This window comes from Eurytemora carolleeae, unplaced genomic scaffold (assembly GCF_000591075.1).
Source record: "Eurytemora carolleeae unplaced genomic scaffold, Eaff_2.0 scaffold3, whole genome shotgun sequence".
Classification (NCBI taxonomy): Eukaryota; Metazoa; Arthropoda; class Copepoda; order Calanoida; family Temoridae; genus Eurytemora; species Eurytemora carolleeae.
The window spans coordinates 226,458-249,737 of NW_019397377.1; the positions used below are offsets into that span (position 1 = coordinate 226,458).

General features: G+C 30.8%; 1 protein-coding gene across 3 annotated transcripts in view; it reads left to right on the plus strand.

Moving 5' to 3' along the window:
- Positions 1–650: 650 nt before the first annotated feature.
- LOC111713888 (uncharacterized) overlaps positions 651–23,280 on the plus strand; it is a 30,805-nt gene continuing 8,175 nt past the window's right edge. Inside the window, exons 1-19 of one of the 3 annotated variants that reach the window (XM_023488870.1) lie at positions 651–818; positions 1,223–1,316; positions 1,840–1,922; positions 2,428–2,519; positions 3,644–3,733; positions 3,943–4,313; positions 6,071–6,417; positions 8,083–8,189; positions 9,053–9,178; positions 9,441–9,531; positions 10,179–10,259; positions 14,055–14,195; positions 16,456–16,518; positions 17,340–17,441; positions 17,975–17,999; positions 18,153–18,186; positions 19,968–20,357; positions 20,714–20,762; positions 21,100–21,192. In XM_023488870.1, the coding sequence (XP_023344638.1) occupies positions 753–818; positions 1,223–1,316; positions 1,840–1,922; positions 2,428–2,519; positions 3,644–3,733; positions 3,943–4,313; positions 6,071–6,417; positions 8,083–8,189; positions 9,053–9,178; positions 9,441–9,531; positions 10,179–10,259; positions 14,055–14,195; positions 16,456–16,518; positions 17,340–17,441; positions 17,975–17,999; positions 18,153–18,186; positions 19,968–20,357; positions 20,714–20,762; positions 21,100–21,192 (2,445 nt within the window). In that variant the 5' untranslated portion in view covers positions 651–752. Of the gene's footprint in view, positions 819–1,222; positions 1,317–1,839; positions 1,923–2,427; positions 2,520–3,643; positions 3,734–3,942; positions 4,314–6,070; positions 6,418–8,082; positions 8,190–9,052; positions 9,179–9,440; positions 9,532–10,178; positions 10,260–14,054; positions 14,196–16,455; positions 16,519–17,339; positions 17,442–17,974; positions 18,031–18,147; positions 18,187–19,967; positions 20,358–20,713; positions 20,763–21,099; positions 21,193–23,280 lie in introns of all 3 variants that reach the window. The other 2 variants (XM_023488869.1, XM_023488872.1) reach the window with 2 other exon arrangements.

Here is a 23,280-nt window from a genome sequence, read left to right on the forward strand (position 1 = left end):
ACACAACCATATAATCACACAGTTTACAATACACAACATATAGTCACACAGTTCACAGTACACAACTATATAGTCACACAGTGCACAGTACACAACCAAATAGTCACACAGTACACAGTACACAACCATATAATCACACAGTTTACAGTACACAACCGTATAGTCACACAGTTCACAATACACAACCATATAGTCACACAGTTAACAGTACACATGCATACAGTCACACAGTTTACAGTACACAACCATATAGTCACACAGTTCACAGTACACAACCATATAGTCACACAGTTCACAGTACACAACCATATAGTCACACAGTACATAGTACACAACCATATAGTCATACAGTTCCCAGAACCTAACCATATAGATACATAGTCTATAGTACACAACCATACAGTCACATAGTCTATAGTTAACAACCATATAGTCACACAGCACATAGCACACAACCAGTTACACAGCACATAGTACAAACCATATATAGTCGCATAATTTCTATAATACACAACCATAAGCTTTAATTCAAACAGTTATACACAACCCTAAAGTCTCAAAGTTTGCATTTTTTCGTCACATGCATAGTACACAAATTGGCGAACTTCACAAATAATATAATACTATGCAAACACATTTCAGAATGCGGAATAGAAAACGCTTTAAAAATAAGAATCAATAGGTTCTTCAGTTTGAAATGTTTTATTAGAATTTAAGAATCTCAATTTTGAACTTTGAGTACGTTTTAAAAAATGATGCAAGGAAGCCGATCTCCAGCAAGTTTTAGGGTTGCCTCAATTCCAACAAATCAAATACAGGTAGAATTTAGATAGTTAATATCATTATTAATTTTTAAGTGTAGTATTTGTATCATCATTTTCATTTGAATTTATACAATTTATTTTAATTGTTTACTTGGCTTTCCGGGATCTCCGCGCCACTTTTGATTTCAATTTCTGTGAGAATTTTCTCTTCTTGCAATAAAAAATAAGCAGTCGAGAATTTATTAAATTTTTGTGGATTTTCAAGATTTTACGAAAATTTAATTTTTTTACAGACAAATTTTTTAAATTCTGAGCATCCTTAAACCGTTCCTTGGGTAGTGTGAGCTGCCTCAAACTGTTTAGCCCCATCGTTTCAGCCGTTCTGACCGTTAATGGATACCAGAGCTAGACGGACAAGCAAAGTAAATATAGATGACATGTTTACTTCAATTTTTAAGGGTGTTCGGTTACCACCTGAGGATGATATAATATTGCGTAAAGATGCTTACCAGAGCCTTGCTAGGGTCAGAGAGATACAACGGGTAGCTGCAGGTATATTTAGCACTTAAAAACTCTTCCACAATAAGAGAGAAGTGTGATCTATTAGAAGGGCCTTTGTCCATTATTAAAGGATTCTACTTGAAGACAACAAAAAACTCTGTAAATATGAAGATTCCAAGGCTTAATTCCGCCTTTTGCTTGAACTATTAGTGATTGGGCAAAAGAAGAAACAAGTTTTTAGTTTAGTTGTAGATAATCGAAACAGACGATATAAATTCCGTACAAACGTCTCATCAGGGAGGGGTTTGTACTTGTGGAAACAATGTAAAAAGTTTCTACAACTGTGAGATGGGCTAATCTAATAAAAGATTAGTGAGGAAGTGTAATAATACATACCAAGGGAAACTATAAAATAAGGTTAGATCCCTCTCCCAATTAACGAATAACAGGGGTAGACGTATTGTTTCTAAAATTCAAAAAGTTATTTTTTATAAAATATCTCTTCTTCTTCACAAAATCTTTTATTTCTCAAATTTGTAAATTGTTGAGCTCTAAAACCAGTTTACTATTATAGGATTACAATCTCCCTTGCTTGCCGGTGGTTCCAGCACTGTACAGTACAAGGAACCGGCCATAAAACCTGGGGCGAACATCCAGGTAGTTAGTAATATATATAATCAATCATCAATAAATCAATCAATTAAGCTTCAACATTATTCTAAAAGTCAATGATGTTGCGATAAAGTACAAGTAATTGTCCAATGTCCAGGGGGAAAGGGGGCTTATACCGCTGGTTGGGACCTAAAAACCTTCTAGAAACTATACATTTTACTGATCCAGTTCATCCAGTCCCTTGTGTACAGTGAACAATGTACACTCCTGTTTGCGGCACATAATATTTTGTATATTGAAAAATGAAGAAACTAAAATAATTAAAAGATTTTTCTAGAAACTTTTCCAAATAATATTATGGTTGTAAAGTCTAATTGAAAACATATTTTCAAAACATGTTTTTTGAGATTTTTTAGAAATTACAAGTTTCTTTCTGTTTCAATAAAAAAAGTTTTATATTTTGTTTAATCTTGTAAAATTTGTTAAGTTTTTAAAAAAAATTCTAGATTTGTTAGATTTCTTAAAATTTGTTTAATTTTGTAAACTTTAGGCTTATGAGAACCGTGGAGCAGTTTACCTGGCCCAGCTGGAGCAAAGGTTTGCTGCCAGATCAACTTCAACAGATCTGGAAAATATTCCAAAGTAATTATTTAAAAAATAATTTAAAGGGATTGTTAAGAATATTATTTCCGAGGCCAATAACATTGACCAATGGTTAACGCCTAGGGAATATATAGTGTCCGTAAAATTAACATATAACGAAGTACATCCTGTCTCTTTCGACATATTTTTAGTGATATTTTATCTCTATTTTAAAATATGTCGGTTAAACTAAAATATATAGTCCAACTAGAAATTATAAAAAAGCAAAAGTGTCCATTTAACGGGTGAAAATGAGTTCCAAAGTCAGTCTTCTTTCCACTGTTTTCTGGGTCTCATTGTAAGAAAGTTTTAGATTTGGACCAAAATAACTTTCAGCTAATTTATCCGTTTAAATATTTACAGAAACGAAGCAACACTTAAATTAATATTAGTTTTCTCAAAGGCCATACTTTGAAGCTCTTACATATTTACAAATACAGCTTAAGACACTTGTTCTAGACCATTGATATCGATCATATATATCCAAAGAGAATAGATAATATATAGAGCGGATTTAAGTCGAAAAAAGTGTAATACCGCCATTTTGTTGTATTGTTTTCATACTGCAGGTGTACAATACACATTTGTGGTATGAACCATCTTTTAATAGAACAAGGTTCTTGAAAATTTCTCTAAATAAATTCTCTGACAACCTGTCAGGCAATACCGAGTTAAGTTCAGCATTAGCTTTACTTTACATTTCCGATCGTTCCATAAAATTTATAAAAATAAGAAATTGGAACGGATAAATCTAAGGATCATAATGTATTATGGTGACTTTGCATGTATATAAAAATAATGTATAATTTGTAAATAGTTAATGAATTGTACACTTTGAACTCCTTTTCAGGCTCAAAGGGACTATACAAATTCATTCCGAGGGATATTCTTATTTCCCTTCTATTCTAATCTTTGTTCTGTGTATATGCATATTAATATGTATTTATGTATGTTAAGCAGATATCATACCATAAAAAGCATTGTATTGCAGTTTCTGGAAGGGATGTTAAAACACGCAGTGCTGCCAATGCTAAGCTTTGTTTACATTCCAGAAACTGCAGTACACATATCTTTATGGCAGTTCCAAACCACTTTTATTCCTTGACTTAAACCATTTGTTTTAGATTGCCAAGAAAAAAATTAAAATTAAAAACTAAAAGACGACAGTCAAAATCTGCTGGGGCTTCCCCGCCATCCAGAGTTCCTATTATTAGGTAAAAAACTTGAAATATAAATCAATTAAAATAGATCATGACTTAATGGTTTGAAAAATCTATATTCACCACGTGATAGTGACACGAACAAAGGTTTTAATAATTAAACAATTTTGTTCAATATTTGATATTTCAAACAATATACAAATATCACTAGTGAAAATGTCAAAGTGTTTTTTAGTCATGGTTTATATTTTAAATTTTTCTAGTGTAAACGGAAGTGCAGTCCTGCCAGGTGAGCGGACCGGAAGTGGATTGCCCCCTCCGGAAGCTGTAAATATCCAGCCCCCAGATCAAACTAAAACTATTTCAACAATGCCAAATTTTGTTCAAAGTCAAGTTGTCAAATCCGACGTAACTCTGCAACAGCGACCAAACTCTCCCTTTACTCTGCGACAAAGACCAAACTCACCCTCTACCTTGCGACAGCGACCTGTCTCACCCTCTGCCCAGCGACAGCGACCCGTCTCACCCTCTACTCTGCGACATCGACCCATCTCCCCAAAACTATCTGCTAACTTTACCTCACCAATAAAAATCTATCCGATCCATAATAACAAGACTGAAGGGTTTTGTCAAGGTAATACAAGAAATTATTTGGAAATTTGGAAACATTTTAAAAAAGTTAAAATTATCAATCTTTAAACCCAAAAGTAGTTGGAATAATTGATGTCGTTTTTAAGTCAAAGCAAAATTACGTATAAATAAGAAAATAAATAAGAAAATCAATGACGGAAACAAAACCTTATTTTCACGCTGGAAATTGATTATTGAGAGACTCAAATGTGCACCGACATGAACTTTGAGTTTCCTGGCTCTAGTTTTCAAATAGTAAAATAAGGATATCTTTGTTATCCTCTAACCTACACAGGTTTAAAGAGTACCTTTGTGAATCGGCATGAGGTTCACTTAATTATTACGTCTACAGTTCCTTTAAAAGACGTGTAACTTTTCAAAAAAAATACCTTTATCACAGGAATCACAGTCCTTTTTGGATCTGCTATCTTCTTACAAACAATAGTTAACAAAGAGTTATCAGCTTTTAGTAAACTTTTCTTATCTAGCATATCTGATGCTTATATATTATTAATAATATTTGGATGCATTTTCTTGGTTCTTGTATTATACAATTTATTATATTATTTTATAAAAGATGATTTCAGGAGAATTCTAAGGGTTTAAATATAAATAATATTTCTTCGTACAAATATGATTGAATAAATAAGGAACTGAGTTTTTGCCACAATCTAAAATTTGTAATCCCTGTTTCTTTAAACCAGATGTTTTAAACCTTTGATATTTCAAACTAAGGTTTTTTTGTCTTACAAAATTCACAGTTTGAAAGTTCTACGACATCGGGTTGCACAGATATTGGGATTGTAATTTTAAGTATGTGTCAAAAAGTCATTTCTTTAGCAATGATTTTTTTGTAATATTGAACGTAAAATATTTAAAATTTCTCAAAAATATTATTGTTTTTGGTAAAGAGTAATTTACAATTTAGCTGATTGAAAAATAAATTGGTTTGGAGAAGATGGGAGGGGGAAATTTAATTATAAAAATAACCTTTATCTTTTTACCCAAAGAACACACAGCGGAGAAAAATCCACTTTTCACATTATAAAGTAAAAGTTTTATCACTTTTAATAATCAAATATCGCATGTTAAATAGTGGATTAAATTAAAATTTTTATAATTGAGCATAGTTTATTGACACACCCATAGGGGCCAATTTAAACATACTAGCTTAGAAACCCAGCTTTCCCTGCAATAAAAGTCGATCAATTAAATCAAATTTTTAACCGGAACATCCCGTAGTTTTAACCAGTTCTTCAATCAAAATTTGAGACAAATCGGTCACTGTTCAAGAACTACATTTACTATCAAACATACACCCGAACACTTTATACAATAGCCTTATAAAACTGTCAAATAGAAAGACGACATTAAAGAAATCTTATGTGTATAAGATGTTTTTATAAAGCATAGTTTTAACAATAGATTAAAAATCAACTAGTTAATCTTAAGATAAATGTGTCTGTTTACACACTGCGAAATTGTGGTGTTTCATTGGAGAATTTAGTTACACAATTTGAATCTTAAAAATAGTCTTTGACTTTTCCTATTCAACAGTTTTTTGAGTCTCATTTTATATAGATATATGAAAAAAGTAATATTATATCAAGATATTGAAGCATCTGGACTGCACTCTTCTTACAAGCACTTATTTACACAATCTTATTACATATCACATAAAGGAAAATTCAATTTTGTTTCAACTAAAAATCTTTTTTGTTGAGATGAAAATGAATTAAAAATAACTTTCTTGTGTCTTAGAACTGTTTACGGACCAGGTCAGAGATAGTTATGGAACTATGCAAGATGTTTATGGTCGTAGCAGCCCTGTAGTTGGGAGTAACGACCACCCTGCCAACTATTCAGCAAACACTCAACTGAAAATGAACTCCGCCAGACCACAGCAAGCATACGAAAAGTCCACAGTACAAAATTCTGTACATTTTGGAATCAGAAAAGTTGTAAATGTGGAGCCCGTTCCAAAACTGGAGAATGACCTCTATGAGAATGGGTTGAACCAGCTTGAGGATGAAATGAGAGAGAAAACCTCGAGGCTGACGGAGAACGCTCTGTTCAATGCACAAAAGGAGTTGGAGGTTCTCTTACAGGTACAGAAATATTTAAATTAACCCAAAATAATTTTTATAAAGATTTAACAACAATTCGATTAAGTATGAGAGTTTTGCCGAACTAAATGTTAGAAGTTGTTAACAGCTAATTTGCAAAAGTATAATAACAATAAACGACGATTTTAACTTTCTTGCCCAAGTCAAAACCTAAAAAATGTGCGAGTATAATAATGAATTACATTAAAATGAAACTTTTAACTTGTAAGTTTCAATTTCCGGAACACATAATTAGATGCAAGCTTGTTGAAATGAAAGAAGCAATGAAAAGATATATACACACCTCCCACATTTTACACAGGGTGTACCAATAAACATGGGAATTGAGAGACGACTTGAATATCGTCTTTGATTCCCGATGTTTTAAAAATTGATACTACAAAATTGTGTTTACGAAATAATCCCCATGGAACAAAGACGAAATAGAAGTCGTCTTTTAATTTCCATGTTTATTGGTATAAGCCCTGTTTACTGGATAGATATTTAAAAGCAATAATTAATACATATTTTTGATCTTTTGGTTTCCAAACACTCATTGTTTTACTCGCGAAAACCACTTTAAATCAAAGCTTTCAATTATTAAGGAAGTTGCATTTATCAAACTAGCAAAAGTCTATAAATATCTATTTTAAAATGAAAAATCTGCAACAAAAGAATTCAACATTATTAGCCTTGCTCACCTAACAGGTGTACATATTTAATACGGTTTTAGATGGAAAACGTTTTAGTAATATAAAAGTCCTGTTATATAGAACATGGATACTTTGACTTGATTTAAAAGAACATATTATATTGAAATATATGTGTATACCTTTTTGCTTTTTAATCTATGCTTGTATTGTAATTGTATATGGGATAGACCAAGGTTACGTCATGAATTTTCTGCACTTGAATACCTTATACAAAGTTAAGCTTTAATATATGTTGGTAAAAAAGCAAGGTCCCTTACGGTTTTGCATGAAAACATTACAAGATGTTTTCCTTAATATTTGCATTTCTATTTCCATATTTTCATCCTTAAACATGAACCATGCACATAATTAGTGTCGTTAATCCCTTTTTTCACACTGTAAGTTACTGTTGTATTTGTTGATCTTTTTAAAGAATGTGTAGAAGAGTGCATCAATATTAAGATGTTGATTAATATTATTATTATTATACAAGCAGGAAAACTGTGGAATTTTCAAATTATCAATCAGATAAAGGTATAAAGAATATCAAAGAGAATAGGGCATAGCCCTCTTTAAATGGAGGATCTCTTGAAATTATCAAAGTGTATTTGACAAGCTAAAACGATAGACAGTTTCTGGGTCACTTCATAAAATGGCTCAAAATTCGGCAAGGCAAACCACTTTTGCATGTGGAACAATATTTTAAATTTATTTCACTTAATTGTTAATATTATTCAAGTTTTATTTAATACAATATTTAATACGTTGACATCTCTAATACATAGGGTTAAAACACTAGAAATTTGATGATGTATCTAACTATAATATATATTGATAGCATGAAACATAATGTCAATACAATAAAAACTAAATTCAAGTGTTGAATCCTTCTTATCTTAAATATAATCTATATATATAGAAAACTGAGACTGATCTGATTATTGCTTTATAGTTTTGTACATATATATATAAATAGAGATGTGATGATGTATGCCTCCTACCTCCTGAATTATTAACATCCTGCTCCCTGGTAACACTTCAACTTCTCTCTACAATGCTTCAAAATAATATTCAAGAAACAAGGTACAGAGATTTAATATATGAATATATCAAAATTTACAAATTTTTTAAGGAACTATATAATTACTTTCCTTAAACTTAAATTTTCTAATTCAGAAAATTAAAGTTTAAAGCGAGTACTGTTTTATTTAAACAACTGCATGACGCATGTTTCTTCCCACTGAAGGTCAATGGAATTGAGTTCTTGCCACAGACTCAAAAGAGTTATAATCCCTATATCTTTGCAATCTTAGGGCGTAAACTTCTGATATTTCAAACTTAGATTCTTTGATCCAACAGAATTCATAGTTTGAAATATCTAAGGTCTACTATATTGGGTTGTGAAGATATAGGGATTAAGAAATCAGAGTTTGTTGCAAAGACTCAATTCCTGTATGATAAATAAATACGAGTAATCTTTCCGGTTACATATGAAAAATTTAAAACATTTTTGTTCTTCTAAATATCTCTTAGATATTAATTGAAAATATATATTTCTTATAATACTTGTGTTTGACGTGTAGTTTCTCGATATCTAAGCTTAAAGCTTTATTTTGACTTCTTTATGAATGTGACCAATTCCCTTTTTAATATTCGTGAGTTAGATGGAAAGGCTGTTTATTTGGTAGAAAGCTTGTTTACATATTAAAATTCAACCAGATTTCTAATTTGCATTTTAATGTATTTATATGCTAGGCGAAAACAGTATTTTTATGAAAATCAGATACAGAAGGGGGAGGGATATTTTAAAAAAAAATTTAAAAATTGAAAATTAGAAAAAATCCAATATTTCTTAAAAATACATAATTTAAAACCTACAATACCCACTCCCCTTCATTCCCTTCCTTTTTTTTATAGAAAACAGAAAAATAAAACCTTTCCTCTAGGCAACTGAGTCCGGGGGAAACTGTACCTGGAGCAGGACAGGACGGAAACAGTACAGATCTCTGGGTAATAGTGGATCACAGGAGAAAGAGAGAATCTAAACTTGGAAAACTTGAACCTCTACTTAGGTTGGTTATATTTTCGTCTTGGTCTCTTTGTTTTTTTCTGGCCAATTTTTATTTGATGGATAAGAAGGTGGAACTTTTAAATGAAATGTAATTGATTTAAATAGATTTATTTGATTCTAAAGTTCCTGACTCTTTTAATTTAGTGATCAATTAAAACTGGACCCAGTTGAAAGAAACCTAAAAATGATTGGTCTCAAAATTAATTTTATTTAAATGTAAATTTTATATATTTACACGAAATGTATCACATTAAATTTTACAGACTGGTTGAAGATATGTGGAGAATGAGAGAGCTTTATATTCTACCTGGAGGTCAAATAGCGGTCAGTACTGCTATACAGCACAGGATACAGGTATATAATCTACCTGGAGGTCAATTAGCGGTCAGTACTGCTTTTCAGTATAGGATGCAGGTATATATTCTACCTGGAGGTAAAATTGCGGTCAGTTCTGCTATTCAGTATAGGATGCAGGTATATATTCTACCTGGAGGTCAATTTGTGATTAGCGCTGCTATACAGCACAGGATGCAGGTATATATTCTACCTGGAGGTCAATTAGCGGTCAGTACTGCTATACAGCACAGGATACAGGCATATATTCTACCAGGAGGTCAATTAGTGATCAGCACTGCTGTACAGCACAGGATGCAGGTATATATTCTACCTGGAGGTCAATTAGCGGTCAGTACTGCTATACAGCACAGAATACAGGTATATATTTTAAATGGAGGTCAATTATATGGTCAGTTCTGCTATACAGTACATGACTCAGGACTACAGGTATATATTCTACCAGGAGGTCAACTAGCGGTCAGTTCTGCTATGCAGCACAGGATACAGGTATATATTCTACCTGGAGGTAAAATAGAGGTCAGCAGTGTCATTTTACTCTGGATTTTACCTCTCTGCCCTATGATATTGATCTTTGTTTTATCATCAATTCCATACTTTTTTATTAAAAATTAAATAACAAACGATATTTTTTCTTTTGTTTCTAGAAAATACTGCTTCAACTTCACACTCTAGACCTGTTGTTGGTGGATAGAAAACTTGCGGTCAATCTGGGTTTAATACATAAGGTAAAGGTCCTTTTCCAAAGAAAGTGGCAATGGCTGCAACTAATCCGAAGTAAAATATCAAGAATATCAAGAAATCATATCGTTGTCTTCATAATGCCGAATATCAAGAAATCATATCGTTGTCTTCATAATGTCGAATATCAAGAAATCATATCGTTGTTTTCATAATGCCGAATATCAAGAAATCAAATCGTTGTCTTATTAACGCCGAATATCAAGAAATCATATCGTTGTATTCATAATACCGAATATCAAGAAACAAATATAAAGCCTGCATAAGAGCTTTATATAATGCAATGATATGTGAAATAAACGGACTACAGGAATACCTATAAATGATGATCCTTCAGAGACGATGTAGGGAATTTGTTTAGTCCATTTCCTTCCATTCTGGGTTCGTGTAGGCCAAAACTGTTTTTTTTCTGTGCTAAATCAATTAGTAAGCCATCAAAATACTCAATTAAGTGCAGAAACTAAAAACCTAGCTTCAAATCGTCATATTTTAAGAGTTTTGGGTCGTCTTTACAGTCTCATCCTTTGTGGGTAACCCTGTACATGGTTATACTGCACCCAGCAGAGATATAGGGTTAAAGCTTTAATCCAGAATCTTGTGTCAAGTTCGGTTTAGGTCGGAATTTCAATTTTTATATAAAAATATAACAGCTCTTAGTGAATAACAGGATTTATTATGTGATTTGTCTTTCATGCAAACTTTTAGTAAAATAAAAAGTTCACCAACATTTCTTTAAGTTTAATTTTGGTTAACATATTTATTTATTTAAAGTTATTGTTTTTCATTTCAAAGATGGTTTCTGGTATTGTTGTACAATTACTGTGGCAGTCCCTTTTATAATAAAATCTATCTATTTAATTTTATTCCTCGTCAGGAACAGAATTCATGCATAGAATATTAACATTGTTCTGTATTAAAGTCCTATTCACAAGCTTGCAACAAATATTATATTAAGGGTGAAACTGGGACACTTATTTGGATAAAATGTCCAAATCCGCCTTACACCGTTCAAAAGTTTTTTTTAAATTTGTTTTCTTAATTTTTACTTTTTTTTGAGTAAATCAAAACACGTTTGTATTTTTTGTAGAACAGAAAAAAATCGTCAAAATAAACCAAAATGGGTATCAAAATATCCGTCTTAAAAATATTAAATATTCCTTGTAAAATAAGCAAATCAACAGCAAAACGTTTTTTGAAAAGATATTTGTTAGAGTATGAAATCGGTTTAAACTTTTCATCAACCAAGCCAAAAAATTTGAAAATGCTTCAATCGGTGAAAAAAGCACTAATTTTGAAGAGCGTGACAATCTTTCGTTTAATTTCAAGTGAAACTCAAGTTAAAAAGGAGCATTCCTTTTTCACAACGGTATCATTTAAATATTTATCCGTCATATTTATAACATAAATGTGTTTTTAATTCTAATAACTCATAAAAAAAGACAATTAAAAGAATTAAAAAAGAAGTCTTTTACGAGAGGTTCAGAAATCTTTCCATGCCGATATTTACAAATCTATTTAACTGAATACATAGCTACATTTATCATGAATAAGTTTTAATGATGTCTCAGCGCTGTAAAAAGATTTAATTCTTGATAAAAGATATTTTTACAGGATTCTCTCCTTATCAAATGTTGCTGAAGATTTAACAAAGAACATGTTTTTTTTAAATGAAAAATTGTTACAATGTGTGTAAAATTCTTAATTTTTGTTTCATTATTATCAACTTTCAAAATTTAATTTATTGATATTTGAATTTCGTAGGTTTGAGTTTAATCAGTTAGAATAATCAGATCTTAATCTTACAATTCATATTCATCTCAGTGAATAATTTTAATCTTTACATGTAAGCTTAATTAAGAGTTTCTTAAAGGGAGTGTTCGCGAAAAATGAAAGCGGGTATAGGCTTGCGGCGAAAAATAAGCGCTTTTGATTGCTACTAATATTACTTCTATCTGTTGCGTCTATAAGGAAAACATCGTTAAAAACGACTAATACCGAAGAACGTAGCGTCCATACAAATTCAGAAAGATGCAACATTCAACTCGGATCGTAAAATAATCAATTTAATTCCAAACAAATCATTTAGATATTACAAACAATAGTCATCGATTATTTTCCGACGCATTCGTAAATAGTTGATATTTCATAGTATTTTGTATTTTTCATGATCTGAGAGTTACTTTTAAAAACATTTATTCCTGTTTCGAGGATTTTTGATAATGAAGACGACATTTTCATATTTTCCAGGAATGTTCGAAAATCCAGCGCCAGCGAAAATCATTTTGAAAAACAAAATCAAAAATATTATGAAATATTAACAAAATATGAATGCGTCGAAAAATAATCGATGACCAATGTTTGTAATATCTGAATGATTCGTTTGGAATTAAATTGATTTTTTTACGATCCGAGTTGAATGTTGCAACTTTCCGAATTTTTATGGACGCTTCGTTCTCCGGTGTGAGTCGTTTTTAACAATTTTCTCCTTATAGACGCAACAAATAGAAGTAAGATTAGTAGCGATCAAAAGCGCTTATTTTTCGCTGTAAACCTATAAAGAGAACAGATAAGCAATGTGTATTTTTGGGTGAGGGAGGCTTGGCATCAACTTATTTAGTGAAATGTGTCTGTGCACAATGCACAATTGATGTGTTTCATCCACTAAAAAAAAATCTTAATTTGAGACTAACAGTCGTCTTCCCATTTCATATTTTTATAGGTTCCACTTTTTTTCAAAGAAAGTATGGTTTATTAAGTTGCAAAAATGTAATTGCTAATTTTGCAACGTATAAACCTTGTAATTTAATATTTTTTTTTGTGGTTAAATTAGTAAACAAAAATGTTTGCTGCTTATGTAACATTATAGTCGACTCTAATATTCAAGCTGCAGTATAGTGTGCAGTTGTAGCTTAACTTCACATACCTGACCAGTGTTTAGGCTTATTATACATTATACAACATATATTCAGTATAGAATATAATTCAAGGGATCTACATCATTCAAACATTTATTCTAAAAATATTAAAACGTAATATTTTGTAGTGAATCATGACGTTGGTTTTCTATTATTATCAGGCAAATAATAATATTACCTTTAAACTGTGTAAGCCATACAATTATTAAAGTGTTAAGAGTGACACTGGCGCATGTGACTGTTAAGATTTATATAAAAACTAGCAATTAACTATACTGTTCACTACAATATTTAAAAAATACTAACGTCCATTAAAACTAATTTTTTTTATCAAAATTAGAACAAAAATATTTTTTTCGGAAAACGGGAAACACAAATTATTTTTATTTACATTGAAATGTTACACAAGCTTCATACATCAATTTTTCAATGGGTCTTCAAATATCTGTACCTTAATTAATACAAGAATTGTTGGACTATTGCAACACAGACAGACCCTTTATGCTTATTTTGATACAGAGTAAAAACATTGGGGAATTGAATAGTTATAGGAATTGATGTCACTTTAATTTTAAGTTTTTTGGTGATTTAAAACCGTTATCTAATCAATAATAAGAAAAACATCGTGGTTATTTTAGCTTTAAAACTGTTTATTTCTTCCACTTTCCTCCACTGAGAGAAACAATAAGTTAAAACTAATAGTTTTATAAAGGGAAGATAATGAATATCTCTTGCATTCGATTGACCTGAAGAAAGGTTTTTAAGAGTACCGTTGTAAATCAGACATGTCATTACATAAAGGGGGAATCCTTTGAAAATATGAGTTTAGTCCTTATTTTCAAATACTTCAACCATGCATATTTGTAGGAGCTGTTGGAGATGAGATGGAGAAAGAATGAGGAAAATGGAGGTTCAGGTTTGAAGAAAGGAGAAGAGGAGAAGAGTTCAGGAATAATGTTGAAAAATGAAATTATCAAAATTGATTCAAGAATAAAACAGATTTATGAGGTAGGCTTTTCTATATCAGGCAGTGGGATCCATACAACTGTGGGAGATGAAGACGACAGTCCTAGGCTGAAATGATTTTATATTCTCCCATGAAAATTAAAACGTAGCAATTGTGCACTGTGCAGTGAACACTTCACATTTTAAAATGTCAATTTTACTTGACAAGCACTGGTAAAGCTGTTTTCTTTATAACAACTTCAAATTTACATACGATTGATTAAATGTAATCTTCTTACTCAACAGTTGTATGATTTCCACTGTAAAATACACATATACACAAATATACATTATACAAATATACATATTCACACATATACATTATACAAATATACAATATACAAATATACGCATACACAAATACACATACGATTGATTAAATGTCATCTTCTTACTCCACAGTTTTATGATTTCCACTGTAAAATACACATATACACATATACACAAATATACATTACTAGAAATTCAAGGCGCTTCGAGCCCTGCTTTCTATGGCTTTTAGGGCGCCTCGCGCCCATCTTCTATTCAAATTGTGAACATGTTCTTTTTGTTTACATTTAAAAACAAAGAAGAAAAAAATTTTGCGGATTTAAAAAAAAAAATTCGCGGATTTTCAAGAATTTAAATTTTTTTACAAAATTAAAAACCTTTAAAACACATTTTTAAAAATTTTTTATCATTCATAAACCTTCCCTGTGGTCACGTGATGTCCCACAAAAAATTTGGGCCCGATCGGTTCAGCCGTTTTGACATTTATTGGATACAAACAAACAAACACCCAAACAGACAAACAAGCCAAATTTTTATATAGATACAAATATACATTAGATTGATTAAACCCCAAAGTTGTATGATTTCCACTGTAAAAGGTTGAATAATTTTTAATTCACCCTCATGTAAATTTTAGTTTCAATTCTCCGGCAGAGGTTCAAACTTTTGTTTGAGATAGCCACGTAGCTCAACTCTATATCCACAGCAAAAACTTGTGAATTGGTTTAATGGGAGTGTGATACATGTCCCAAGTCCCACTGTTCAAGGCCAGCTCATTAAAAACTTAGACCTCTAATTTTAACGTCGGAAAAATGTGACACATGTTACTATAAGTGACTACATATAGCATCAATTTGTCAAAGGCTTTAAAAAAAGTAAATTGTAGATTTACGTAACTCAAATGATAAAAAGTCATTATAAAACACCAACCAGCTGTCTGACTTTCCTCTAATACCCTAAGCATGAAAACAAATTTGATAAATTTGTCTTCCATTATATAATAGAAGTTGGAATAGTCAAGAAAAAGTTGAAGTATTCTTTTTCACTCAGTTTTTGAATTACCTTAATAAAACCTTAGGGTGGTGATATTAAGTTGAAGTTTTAAATTTTTCACTCTGCATACTTTTTTTATTTGTTTTAATTTAAAGAAAAGAATTTTTACTAAGAATTGATGTGATAGCTTTTTAAATAGTAAACCTTTTTAATAAATTTTTTTTCTATGAACTTTCTCTCTCTAATAAAAAATTTTCTTCAAAAACAACATTTCGTAGAAAGGACACAGACCCTTTTTTAAAGTTATGATAACTGTTTCAAACTGGTTTCGTCACAATATTATTATTGTAAACAAGCAATTTCTAAAAAACGTACTTTTTTTAATCAGCAATTCAAACAGGTTGTTTTGTTATTCATAAAACTTTTTAATTAAAAGCAAAACCTTGATACTTTAAGATTGAAGAATAAGCAAAAATGATTTAAATAATAAATGATATAATTGTGAGATCATTGCGATTTCTTTCTTCAAACCTGATGGTGTTAACAACATTATATTTCAAACCTGATGGTGTTAACAACATTATATTTCAATTCTGATGGTGTTAACAATATGATATTTCAAACCTGATGGTGTTAACAATATGATATTTCAAACCTGATGGTGTTAACAATATGATATTTCAAACATGATGGTGTTAACAACATTATATTTCAAACCTGATGGTGTTAACAACATTATATTTCAAACCTGGTCGTGTTAACAATATGATATTTCAAACCTGATGGTGTTAACAATATGATTTTTCAAACCTGATGGTGTTAACAATATGATATTTCAAACCTGATGGTGTTAACAATATGATATTTCAAACCTGATGGTGTTAACAATATGATATTTCAAACCTGATGGTGTTAACAATATGATTAGGATTAGTACTCAGAGTTTGTGTCAAAGACTCAATTCTTCAAATTTTTAAAACTTTAATTTTTGTTTGTTTAGGAGGTTGAGGATCTAGGAACCAGTTTATCTATTTACCAACATGAACTCCTACTTCTTAGACAGGTTATAAAATAAAGCAACAAGTCAACAAAACAAACTTAACTAAATTGAAATGTGTATCCCATCCAAAAAAACAAGTATGGTTGAATAAAAGTTATAGCTAGTTATTTGATCTGTAAAAGGTTTAATATATCTACAAACTATTAAATTAGATTTTATTATTGTTTTATGTACGTATTTTATTATATGAATAACCGTTCATAAAAGATTATGGATCATTAAAAAACATGTATTTAGACTACACGTAAATGTTAAAAAGAAAAGTTTAACTAGGTCTGCCTCACGAACTACTAAAGCAGTTCTATGCCGCCAGGATAAAAAAATAGACTCTGATCCTAGCAGTACTATAGTTTAATCGACTCCGATCCTAGCATTACTATAGTTTAATCGACTCTGATCCTAGCATTACTATAGTTTAATCGACTCTGATCCTAGCAGTGCTATAGTTTAATCGACTCTACTCATAGCAATATTATAGTTTAATGGACCCTGATCCTAGCAGTACTATAGTTTAATCGACTCTGATTCTAGCATTACTATAGTTTAATCGACTCTGATCCTAGCATTACTATAGTTTAATCGACTTTGATCCTAGCAATACTATAGTTTAATCGACTTTGATCCTAGCAGTACTATAGTTTAATCGACTCTGATACGAGCCTATAGTTTATCACTTTTCTCATTTTTTAAACTCCGATGTCTTGTAAAATACAGGGTAACCCAATACACGGGATACCACTAAAACGAAATATTGCTGCGTGAAAAAAGACGATAAAAAGTCGTCAGTTATTTCTAATAATTATTCGGACACTCTGCATATTCAGGAGCTGCAGAAAGCTGCCCAGCTGAGCATGGTTAAACCACGAGGTGATTTATCCTGTCCTTCCTCGGAGCAGGTTCTAGCAGTAGAGAACGGTTTGAAACAGGTGGAACAATCCCATACATCGTTTTTAGAGTTTTAAGGCTTTCTTTGATCGCAGTAAAACAGTATGCAACATTTCAAATATATCAAAAAAAAGAAAAAATCCTATCCACACTTTTTCATGAACCCATGTTCCCCTGCAGGGGGGTGGGGGCATTCAAAATCTAGAGAATGTTTTTTCTTCCTAATAGTATCAGCCATTACGTAGAAAATACACAGATAGTTATTAGCTAATTTGGATTTCTGTTTTATAAACCTCTTTTGATGTATCTTAAGAAATTAATTTCTAGGTTCAATACTCTAAATTTTTGACAAAATAAATTTAGAATCTTTATCAATCTATTTATAAAAGACCTAATATTCTGCGACTTTAATCCATAAAAACTGACTTTTAGCCACTTCTTGACAATCAGATTCAGATGGCTAGTAAAAGTTGCATAATATCTTGTTTTTAATTTAAAGTTTTTAAAAGTAATTAAGTTATCGATTTTTTAGTGAAATTTTCTAACTTTGGAATTACTGTGGATTTATATTTAGGTGCAGAGCAGAGCTGTTGGGTTACATTCATACAGACAGGACCTTTTAGCCATCAGGTACATTATGCAGTACATGTAGTGTACTCTACTGTTGGGTTACATTCATACAGACAGGACATCTTTTTAGCCATCAGGTAAATTATGCAGTATACATGTAGTGTACTGTACTGTTGGGTTACATTCATACAGACAGGATATCCTTTTAGCCATCAAGTACATTATGCAGTACATGTAATGTACTGTACTGTTGGGTTAAATTCATACAGACAGGACATCCTTTTAGCCATCAGGTACATTATGCAGTACATGTAGTGTACTGTAATGTAAGTGTGTTGGAGTTTACTGTTTTCTGTACAGTGTACAATGTACAGTAAAAATCTGAATTGATAACAGAAATTTCTTTTAAAATATTATTCTACTTAAGGCCTATTTTTTTATTTCAGATGTTACCGCACACAAAGCTTATTTTTCAATATGTCGTAAACTTTTTAAGTCGATTTGTTTTAGTTTGGTCTAATTAACGATCCAAAAATTACCTTTTTTTAGAGTTTAAATACTCTTAATCATACATTATTTTTCCAAGTTAATTAAATGCGTACTGGTCTTGAATCTGAACATTGAATTGAAATAAAATTTTGAATACGCTTCTGTCATCCCACTCATCTTAAGTCTGTATAGGCACCTTGGTTCAGAGTGTTTTAAATTGAATTCCCATGTTACCCCTCCTCCCCCTCCTCCCCCTGCTAGACCTCCTGCCCCTCCTCATTCCTGAATATAAAATCCTGAATACAAATGTCGCTTGACCTACAAAGAGAACAATACACATTGTTTATCATTTATTGTTGCTTGTTCTAGAAACTTGACCCTTCACCTCAACATGTAATCCTTCAATCTTGATGTTTAATCATTATTCTAAATCCTTAAATCTTCATGTTTAATCATTATTCTAAATCCTTCAATCTTCATGTTTAATCATTATTCTAAATCCTTCAACCTTCATGTTAAATCATTATTCTAAATCCTTCAATCTTCATGTTTAATCATTATTCTAAAACCTTAAATCTTCATGTTAAATCATTATTCTAAATCCTTCAATCTTCATGTTTAATTATTATTCTAAATCCTTAAATCTTCATGTTTAATCATTATTCTAATTCCTTCAATCTTCATGTTTAATCATTTTTCTAAATCTTTCAATCTTCATGTTTAAGCATTATTCTAAATCCTTCAATCTTCATGTTTAATCATTATTCTAAATCCTTCAATCTTCATGTTTAATCATTATTTTCAATCTTCATGTTTAAGCATTATTCTAAATCCTTCAATCTTCATGTTTCATTATTCTAAATCCTTCAATCTTCATGTTTAATCATTATTCTAAATCCTTCAATCTTCATGTTTAATCATTATTTGTTGTTCCAGAAACAATAGAGAAACTATCAGGATTAAATACCTCTTATGAATCGGAAATGATCAGTTCAAGTCTTACTTCTGACATAATTTATTAGTTCTGAATCTGCCTTATTTAAAATTTAATTGTTGTCAATTTTGCGATATTCTTAATCATCTAAATTCATGCATCCCAAAATAATTGTGCCCTTGTCGAAAAATCTGTTTGATCAACTAATCTAAGTTTTAAATATATAAGGTTTGCAACATCAGGTTGCAAAGATATTGGGATTCGAATATTTAAGTTGTGAAAACTCTTAAAAAAGTTTAATTAAAGTGTCAAAAGTAACTTTAAACAAGTAAACATGGTTTTTTTTTTAATTCTGAAGGCGCATTTGGAAAATCGACTCTATAATTGCACTCAAAATTACAAAATCCAAAAAGTTGGATGACTTTCAAAAAAACGACAAAAAATTGCATATATTCAACAAAATATAGATTATTTAGCAGCAAAAGTTGGATGACAGCGAAATAGTAAATGGCTTCAAAGGGTTTATAAACATTTTTCAGTTTTCTAATTCTGTTAATAAAAATATTCTTTAAAGGGAAATGCGAAAATCTCCAAGCTTCAGTGATATTGAATCCTTTCTTCAGCAAGAGAACAAACCTAACTCCTCCTATCCTCAACCCTATCTGGAGCCGACCTATCCGAGCCCACAATATGACCCTTGGAGTGGAACTCACAGAGTTGGTGCCACCTCCCCTTCTCAAAGAGTGGGTTCCACCTCCCCCTCGGCAACTATGCAAAGAGATCCAGTACATCTGTCAATAACAACCCAGCCTCCAAACTGGCAGAATTCAGCCTCCACACGACCTCAAGAGGTCTGCCGAAGAGCCCCTGGAACAGACCTTTATTCAAATGGTTTGACTCGACCGGCAAGTGCTCCGATTCGGGGTCAAGAAATAACTTCCAAAGATGGCCAAACAAATTCAAGGAATAACAAAATATTTTTTTTCCATATTTTAAAAATCAGCATTTAATTGTTTATATCTGGAACTTATATTTAAGGGCATGCTATTTTTGACAAAACGGGGACTTTTGTATACAGACATTTTATACTCACAAAGATCTTATCATATTTTTGAAAAACAAATTCTAGAATTAAGTTAAAAAAATGGTGCAACAAAAAAAAATTTCTTCTAAACTCTAAGAATAATATCTTACCTTTATTTTTGTCACAAAGATATAACATTAGATCAATTCAATGGTATAAATTACTAAGAGTTTTGAAAATGGATATTTTCCACTTACTTAGAGAGAATTTAAAAGTATTTGTTTTGTTGGCTTCAGAGACTGCATGGAGAGATTACTAAAACCTTCAGATATTCTTCGGTTAAAGGTATTTCAATCATTTGATTTAGATGTTATTTACACAATTCTCTTTGAAATTTAATTTAAATCTGCAAAAAAATCAATTTGTGTGCAGATTTAAATTAAATTTAAACACTACACAAAAGATAATTAAATCTAAAATTGTTAAATTCAAATTTATGTAAACACAAACTGAGGTAAAGGTGGGGTTCTTTTAGAGAATGTTTTGACTTTTGTCTAGACCCAAAATACATACTTCCAACAATGTTTTTACTTTTGTCTAGACCCAAAATACATATTTCCTTCAATGTTTTATGTCTAGACCCAAAATACACATTTCCATCAATATTTTAACTTCTGTCTAGACCCAAAATGAGATTAGTAAAAGCATGAACTTGGCAATCTCTTCCACAAGCATTGTTCGAGCTAATCCAGTCAAAACAATCCCTTCAACTCAGGTTAGTCAAACAGTAATAAAACGGGAAAGATTGTCGTCTTCATTTTTTTAAATCTATAAATCCCAGAAAGAATATTTTATTTGTAACTGGTTTTAATTTTTCAAGAGGTCAGAATTCATAAATGGCAAAAAAGTAGTTGAACTAAAAACGGATAGGTGACTTACTTCTTTTGCGTGGTGCAAGAGAAGTAGTTTGAGTGGATCTTTCATGATCGAAATTCAAAAATGGCAAAAAAGTAGTTAAACTAAAAACTGATAGGTGACTTACTTATTTGCGTGGTGCAAGAGAAGTAGTTTGAGTAGATCTTTCATGATTGAAATATTTCCAATTATAAAATACAGCCACAGGGGGTCCATTCTCAAAATTACACTTATTAGCTATGAATGTAGTTTAAATGAACTCATACAAATATAGGTTGGTGTTACCAGAACCCGGGGGGGGGGGGGGGNAGCGATAGGGGGGTGAACCAAAAAAATCAGCCAAAAGTTCACCCCCCTAGGCTAAATCTCCAAAAAACAATTTAAATATTTATTAGCAAACAGAGTATTGTGAAAAGAGGAGTAGAAATGCAAGGCTTTTTAACAAACTTCTTATATAAGTTAAAAGGCAAAGAAATAATCTATAGAAGCTTACTGTACATAGTTTCAAGAATGGTTTACTTTAAAATCGTTGTTTATTCTGTAAACTTTTGAATTAGCTTTTATATTGGAAATCATTTATTATTTATATATTTGCCATTTACATGAAATAGAAATATAATTCACCTTTTCTCAAAATCTGTTTTAAAAGTCGATTTTTTAAAATGTCAAATAAATTGTTAATCTTATTTTTTTTCCAATAAAAACCAAACCTTGAAAACTGTTAATTCTATCAAGAAAAAACTCGATGGTTTCTATTCTATCAATTTCTTATTTCCACTTAAATTCTACATGTTTTATTTAAATAATTATAAAACTTTCACTTTAAGAAAGAGTCGTTTCTATATTTCACTATACGATATAGAACCACTACATCTTAAATAATAAAACAAGACATTCGTCTATATGTTGTATATAGCCGGCCAAACGAATGGACCGATTGGCGTTTGGGGAATATTTCCCCCTATTCTAAAAAAGGAAAGAAACGTATTATTTCTATACTCGTATATATGTATATATATACTATATATATATACTATATATATATATTTCCATCAATGTTTTAACTTTCGTATAGACCCAAAATACTTATATCCATCAATATTTTAACTTTTGTCTAGACCCAAAATACACATATCCATCAATATTTTAACTTTTGTCTAGACTCAACATACATATATCCATCAATATTTTAACTTTTGTCTAGACCCAAAATACATATTTCCATCAATGTTTTAACTTTCGTATAGACCCAAAATGCATATTTCCATCAATGTTAACTTTTGTCTAGACCCAAAATACACATATCCATCAATATTTTAACTTTGTTCTAGACCCAAAATACATATTTCCATCAATGTTTTAACTTTCGTATAGACCCAAAATGCATATTTCCATCAATGTTTTAACTTTTGTCTAGACCCAAAATACACATATCCATCAATATTTTAACTTTTGTCTAGACCCAAAATACACATTTCTATTAATGTTTTAACTTTCGTATAGACCCAAAATACACATATCCACCAATGTTTTAACTTTTGTCGTAATCCAAAATACATATTTCCATCAAAGTTTTAACTTTTGTCGTGATCCAAAATACATATTTCCATCAAAGTTTTAACTTTTGTTGTGATTCAAAATACATATTTCCATCAATGTTTTAACTTTCGTATAGACCCAAAATACTTATATCCATCAATATTTTAACTTTCGTATAGACCCAAAATACACATATCCATCAATATTTCAACTTCTGTCTAGACCCAAAATACACATATCCATCAATATTTTAACTTCTGTCTAGACCCAAAATACACATATCCATCAATATTTTAACTTCTGTCTAGACCCAAAATACACATATCCATCAATATTTTAACTTCTGTCTAGACCCAAAATACACATATCCATCAATATTTTAACTTCTGTCTAGACCCAAAATACACAT